The 7,441-nt window shown below is 38.5% G+C and overlaps 1 protein-coding gene across 6 annotated transcripts in view; it reads left to right on the top strand.

Annotated features, from left to right (window-relative positions):
• Positions 1-229: 229 nt before the first annotated feature.
• ppip5k1a (diphosphoinositol pentakisphosphate kinase 1a) overlaps positions 230-7,441 on the top strand; it is a 45,449-nt gene continuing 38,237 nt past the window's right edge. For all 6 annotated transcript variants that reach the window (XM_038308463.1, XM_038308462.1, XM_038308461.1 and 3 more), the window contains exons 1-4: positions 230-316; positions 4,971-5,488; positions 6,910-7,105; positions 7,335-7,425. In XM_038308463.1, the coding sequence (XP_038164391.1) occupies positions 5,345-5,488; positions 6,910-7,105; positions 7,335-7,425 (431 nt within the window). In that variant the 5' untranslated portion in view covers positions 230-316; positions 4,971-5,344. The remainder of the gene's footprint in view (positions 317-4,970; positions 5,489-6,909; positions 7,106-7,334; positions 7,426-7,441) is intronic.

The following is a 7,441-nucleotide window of genomic DNA, read 5'->3' as shown; positions in this document are numbered from 1 at the left end:
CCTAATGTAAGATTTAGCTGAGATTGTGCTGAGATCTATCCTATTTTTGGACCAAAGCGTTTTTACTTTGGGGGTTCATCATTACATTGAAATGAAGGTGTAGTCTTCAGTTTTGTCGTTAGAGGGCGCTAACGCTCTCCTACAACCCCCTGCCGCCGCTTATTGGCTCATCCTAGTTTTTGGCCACACCTTCTTTAGTAATAATTCTTCCCAATTGGCTGCTGTAAACATCCATCACCCATCTGTCAAATTGGATTCATGCAAACTGTCAACAGCGAGTTGAATCCCCTGCAGAAGAAGATCTTCTTATTCCACCGTAGGTTTGATATTTTTACTCCTAATATTTATAATGGCATTGAGTGTTTATTGCTAAGTGTTGATATTAAATATGCAATTTTGTGTCGGTGTTTACGTAACGATGGCACCCAATGGCTGTTTAGGTTGGCGAATTAACGGCTACAGGAATGCTAACGCAAGCTAATAGCAGCTAACATATGTCGTCGTGGATGTTAGCTCGAGACAACTTCTTCCCAAAAAAAAGTGACATCTTTACTGGTTATCATGGGATTAAACGTATGTTTTCATTATTTTTATTTATGCACCCAAACATTCGCATGAGAAGTCAGATTGGGTTCGCAACGTAAATTAAAGTATTTCTGACTGCATTTCATGGACGATTGCTGTGTGAATAACCATATTTTAAGATTTCACAGTCACCGTGGCGTTATTGTTTTTAGACAGGTGAACGTGTCGGCCCTGTTCCTTCGTGTCAAAGCATCATGAGCGGCCAGATAAACAGTGTATTTACCCTTTAACTTTGTAATATTTTACTTTGACGAAACTGAACAAAAGAACGTTCAGGTTACGTTTGGTTGTTACTCGTGAGAAGTATTTGGTTTATTAATATATTATCTACATGTAATATATATTCAACAATCCGTTACTGTAGAGGTCTCCCAGCCCTGGGAGCACACCTGATTCACTGCATTGATTGACCTCTTGCTTTCATCAGGCAGCTGTAGAAGGCTGTTGAGCATCCATTCATTTAAGTTAGGCAACCAGGAACCACCTAAACATGCAGGACACTGTTTCTAGAGGACAAGGGTTGGAAACTAGTGAAACAGCAGCTCTTTGATTGAACTTAATCGCTAGAATCAATACATCAAAATTATTCTTATAAAAGGTTCATTCACTGAATCATTCATTTCATGCAACTTCAGTTATGGTTTTTACTGATGAAATGGGCAATGATTATGACTTTGGCCAGAGAGAGTGCTATTAAAAGATACTTTTAGCGATGCGAGAAGTACTTTTGAGGTAATTACAGCAAAGCTACACCTGCCATGGATGCACATGCATCTGTAGCTGAAGTTGAAAAATCGTAACCTTCCTCTCGATTTGCTTTGCCACAACCAGCTAAGGGGCTGGATGTTGCTGTGGCACAGGGTGAAGGAGCGTAGGGGACAACAAGCTTTTTTTTTTACTTTTTTTTTTCCAGTTAAGCCATTCATTGACAATCATGAGACCATTATTTGTTTACATCACTCTTACTTGTCAAAAGAACCCCAAATTCTAGATTACATCAGCAATAAAACCAACAAAAACTATTGCATAAATCCATATATATCTACTCCAGATCATGTCCATCCAGTCCCATTTATTTCCCCATTTAAACTAACCCTCTGAACCTGATCCATGCCAAGTTCGGACCGAGTTTGGATCGGTTATCCGTGCTGAACTTGGTTCTTATGACCATTTACACATCATGCTAGCATGGTTCCTCGCCTCTCAGAATTATGCATCTCTCTGGAATTATGCAAACAAAAAAGGACGGTGCCCATAACATTCAGGAACTTATGAGCCTGGATAGCGTTCTCCGCCCAAGTTTCAAGAGAGCCTCGGCCTCGGCATCATCCCAGGTGGCACCACACTGTTTTGATGCAATTTATTGTTAAAAGGCCGAGAAGAAGTTCCTGTTGTGAACAAGTGAAGAGATCTGTGAATTCAAAGCTGGACATGCCAGAAAACCCACAAAATGAGTTGTTAATAGGCGTTGACGTGGTCTACTCATGCCCTCTTTGTTATCATAGAACTGTACCACAATTAAACCATGCCTAGCCTTACTGTCGAACTAGTATTAGATTTAGCACAATTTGGTTTCGTCTGGCAAGGTACATTACAGTTGCATTCCATTTACACTCAACAGTTATCTCTGTTATCGGTATGCTTTCAAAGTGTAAATGTTGCTTAAAACACAGCCTGACAGCGTTTACGAATTGGCATCAGTTTCATACACTGGAAAAATAAGGGAATCATTTTCACAAAACACTGCTCTCAGTTCTGTGCTCCTGTTAATGATTATTTGATCACCAAATTAGTTTAGGATTATTTTAATAGTGGAATAATTGTGATTAATCTAATTGAATGTTTCATACCCTGCAACAGACTACATTGAAAATTAATGATCTTCAGCTTTTGCCAGCTCAATTGCCTGTGGTGGGTAAGAATTTAAATAGTTTCGGTTGCATCAGCTGCTATGTCTGGTTCATTAGCTGATGTTTGCTTCTTATGTCAGAGATAGGATCAGTAATAAATCCTTCTGCGTTATCTGGTTTAAGAAAATCAGACTTTCATAAGATGACAGACAATATAGTCCTAGTGATCAGACAGGTTCCTGCAAAATATTAGGCAGAACATCTCATGTATAAAAGCTTAGCAACAGCGATTAACCTATGCATGAGATTTAGTTACCTGGTGTACAGCAGAGTGTGTGTTGTCAAATATCCCCCATTGTGGGGACCTACAGGTCCAAAGTGGTCCAAACAGGGACATTCAACAGGTCCCCAAATGGTAAAGTTTTCTTCTTTGAATTGGGGTTAGGTTAGGGTTAGTAATATGTTGGTAATAGTTAGGGTAAGGGTTTGGCTTAGGCTATATGATTCGAATGTATGTCAATGAAATGTCCCCGAAAGTCATGCAAACAAAGGCTGGGTGGGTGTTTGTGTGTGAGGTTGGTTGGTTGACTACAGATATGTCCACCATATTAACTTTTTAAAATTTAAATTGGCGGCTTTTTTTTTCTTTAGTAGGGGAATTGCAATATTGCACAAAGGAGAGTGATAATTCATAAAACAATAAGCCATGAAATGTATTAGGAAAAACAAAGTAAAATCAGGTTTTCTGGCCTTTCTTGGGGTGAATGGATAAATATTTTCCCCAGTTTATCTTGAAGTGAGTTCAGAGGGAGGCCCAGGGTGTGTGCTGACCTGAAATAATTTAGTGTGGCCCCCGAATAGGGCTGGAAAATTCATAATCACAATTTTAGAAATTGCACTTTTCCAAATCATTACATTAAACAAATCACATTTAAAGAGCATTGCATACCTTCTTTCTCTTTCCATCTCGCAGTAATACACTTAAAGTAGATCAATTGCTACAAAGAATGAGTAAGGAGGAACATTAGAGCTAGTGCTCTGATCCCCGTATGCAAGCTGGAAGTAAACTACTGATGTCCTGATACAACTTTTTAGTATCCAGTACAATACCGGTATTGCAAGTTTAATCATTTACTGCTAATGATGGGATACAATATTAGCATCAATCATATATACTTCTCTTAATTATTTTGTAGTGTGGAATTCTAGAAATGGCTTGATCAGGTGATTATTTCTCAAACATAGAACACTACTCAACATCTCGTATGAGAGCAACTGACCAATCTATTATTCACCAAAGGGTTAAATAAACTTTAAAAAAGCAGATAGAAGCCAAGTGTTTTTTGAGCTTTCCAATATCATTAATCATACATTTTTTGGCTGATATCAGATTTTTTTTTTTTTATCATTTTCAGGATAAGATTTAAAATGAGAAACATTTTCTGAAATGGAAAATTTAGGTTGCATCAAAAATTTATTTTTCTTTTAGCCACATTGTACTTCCAGCTCATTTTTTATTTATTCACAGAGCTGGGTATGAGTGAGTCTTCATTACATCTGACTACTGTAAATACAGCAAGCAGTAGGGCTCTTGCTGTTAATCAACAAATTAATTACCAACAAAATGGAAAAAGATGGTTAAATTATTGTCTCATAAATTTTTAAATGGAATTAAATATCAGCTGTTTTAAGTCCTGTTTTTGGTATTGAGCCTTTTTGATTAGACTAGAAACTAGACTTTGCAAGTGTAGTTTGATCTCAGGTCATTGTGATTTTAGATATGCAAAATCTTTTAGCGTGATCTCAGCCATTTTTTGGCAGCCATGCTTGTTTTCCTTAACTCTGAGGTCCCTGATGGTTTGTTTATTATCTCAGCTGAACGCCCTCTTTGAGCTGCTCTAATAGTAATGTTTGCTGCTTACAGACAGTTTTTAACCTTACATTCCTGATGGGGCTCTTTTTGCTCACGTATGTGTGTGTGTTGCAATGTCTTAGAGGGTAATAATTGGATCTGTCTGTAGACTTTCCTGTTTTTAAGCTTTTAATGTTTAGGTAGAGTAAAAACACAGGTTTGAGCTGAAGTTCCTGCTGCTTTGCTAACCAGATTCTTCGCCCGTCTGTCACCACAGGAAGAGCAATGAGCCTTTATGTTTTCCAAACAGCTCCGCTTTTTATTACAGCAACAAATCTACAGAACAGTGACTTTATTAAAACTATAGCTGCAGATGGGCTGATATTTAGACGGTTACAATTTGTTTTGGTCTGTGTCTAAATGCATTTAGTGAGAAGAAGGCTTGGAGCCCATAACCACATATAGGATTCTGTACATATAAACAGACCTTTACTGTTGCATGACTGAGCTGTAAGGATTTAATCTGTAACAGACACGAGATCAAACATTAGATGGATCCAGGAAATGTATGGCAACATTTTTAGCAATGAAAGGACTCTTTTTATGTAAACAGCTGAATGCAGAGTTGAAAGAGGTGACCCTTTTATTGCATATAAAATCATTGTGTTTTTGTGTTTCTGCAGGCCTGTCCAGCTTTGATGCAAATGGGGCGAAGTACTATGATCGTATAACTGGAGCTTGATAGTGGGGACTACTGTGAACTTCAGGCTCCCAATATAGGATCACAATCTGCTGAATGAATATGAAAAAATAAAGAAAGTTGTTACCTAAAGACAGGCAAACGCTGCGGTTTCATTCATTTGGTTTGATTTAATTTCCCTTCTTACAGCCCTGTCCTCACTACCTCCCAACCTTGACCTCCTCTGCTGTGCGGTAAAAACAGCGGGGACTCATCCCTCTCCGCAGGCCTGGGGCCCTCCCATCGGTGGCCCACTCTGGCCATTTGTTGGCATCTGATGGCGCGGTGGGGTGCTAAGGGCTGCTGTGGGAGACTGTGATGTCAGAGCCCAACAGCCCGGGTGAGAGCCAGCGTGGCGCTCCCAGATTCTTCGTGGGCTGCGAGGACGATGAGAGCGAGGTGCAGGAGGATAGCATGAGGACAGACATGGAGCCATATGAGGACGACGAAGACACAGATTCGGTGAGGGACTGTTTCTGCTCGTATGGTAAAGCCCCATTACTTGTTAGTTCTGCTTTTCTCTTTTTAGCTGGAAGCAGAAGAACCTAACATTCATTATTAATAATGATCAGCTCATGACCTTCCAATGGCAATTCAAACATGTTTTGGTGCTTTGTTTTTTGCTTTGTATCCAAATGTTAGCTAAATGTTCAACAAGAAAAAATATTTCAGAAACTGTTAAACCTGAATTTGGCGGCTCATGGCTGAGAAAATGAAAAGCTGCGAGAAAAAAGTTTTTAAGTATCTAAATAAATTTTTTTATTTAATCGTCTGACTTTAGGATTTATGCTGTAAAACAACAACAAAACAACAAACAACAACCATGCAGAAGACTTCTACAACACATCTACTTTCATTTCATACTTTACATGAAGCAAATTTAACATTAAACGTTAAGTTTTACCCACATTGGTTTAACTTCCTAAATCCTCACTGACAACCGGACAGATTCTTTGTGCAACATGTTAAAATATCAGTGTTCTGTTTTTTTTGGGCTCTGTCTATTATCTGGGAAAAAAAGTTAACATGCATTAGTCCCCAGACCTGTGGTCTAAGGTGTCTTATTTACATCAAATTTTATTGACCTTCCAAAAGTCGTCAAAAAAACCACTGCCGACGCATTTTGGCTGGAAGCAGAAGAACCTAACATTCATTATTAATAATGATCAGCTCATGACCTTCCAATGACAATACAAACATGTTTTGGTGCTTTGTTTTTTGCTTTGTATCCAAATGTTAGCTAAATGTTCAACAAGAAAAAATATTTCAGAAACTGTTAAACCTGAATTTTGGCGATCATGGCTGAGAAAATGAAAAGCCGCAAGAAAAAAGTTTTTAAGTATCTAAATAAATATTTTTATTTAATTGTTTGACTTTAGGATTTATGCTGTAAAACAACCATGCAGAAGATTCTTTGTGCTACATGGTCAAATATCAGTGTTCTGTTTTTTGTGCTCTATTATCTGGAAAAAAGATAACATGCATTAGTCTCCAGACCTGTTGTCTAAGGTGTCTTATTTACATCCAATCTTATTGACCTTCCAAAGGTCGTCAAAACAACAACTGCCGACGCTCTAAACTTTGCTTATATTTGAGAGCACTAGTATTTTTGCATGTAAAACACGTTTTTAGGTTTCCACGGGTGTTCTAAACCCTTTTCTTTACAAACTAAGATTTAAACATTTCAGCTGTACTGTGATCTTATAAAACTAGTGTCATTTATAAATGAATATTGAAAACAGCAGGTCAGGCATTTAAAGATTTGAGACTGACCAGAGAATTGGAATCAATTTATACTGCTATTTAGGAAGCCTAATAGATTTGGTTGGGTTTTTTATGTCGTCTGTTGAACTGGTCTGTTTAATCTCGTTGCTTTTGTTCAGCCCCCAGAGCGACAGATCGTGGTGGGGATCTGTTGCATGATGAAGAAGTCCAAGTCCAAGCCAATGACCCAGATTCTGGAGAGGCTGTGTAGGTTTGAGTACATCACTGTAGTCATCTTTCCTGAGGATGTCATCCTCAACGAGCCAGTGGACAAATGGCCTCTCTGTGACTGCCTCATCTCCTTCCACTCCAAAGGTACAGCACCCCCTGTCCCAGAGGGACAACATGCACAGTGTGCTTTTTATGGAACAATCCAAAGTTACATACTCAGGGGCTAAATTAGTCTCCACAAGTTCCGAGGTTATTGATTACAGTAAATAATTATCTGCTGTCCATAGAAGTCCAGAATAATAGTTTTACATTATGCAATAAGAGTTTGAAATGTGATTTTTAATTCACTTTTTTGGACGCATGTGTTGTCCAGGATTCCCTCTGGATAAGGCAGTGAGCTATGCCAAACTGAGAAACCCTCTACACATCAATGACCTGAACATGCAGTACTACATTCAGGACAGGTGCATTTTTTTTTAC

The sequence above is a fragment of the Cyprinodon tularosa genome, unplaced genomic scaffold (assembly GCF_016077235.1).
Source record: "Cyprinodon tularosa strain WSP-4 unplaced genomic scaffold, ASM1607723v1 ctg638, whole genome shotgun sequence".
Lineage (NCBI taxonomy): Eukaryota > Metazoa > Chordata > Actinopteri > Cyprinodontiformes > Cyprinodontidae > Cyprinodon > Cyprinodon tularosa.
Note: the sequence above shows the minus strand (reverse complement) of the source record. Positions and strands in the feature narration are given on the sequence as shown.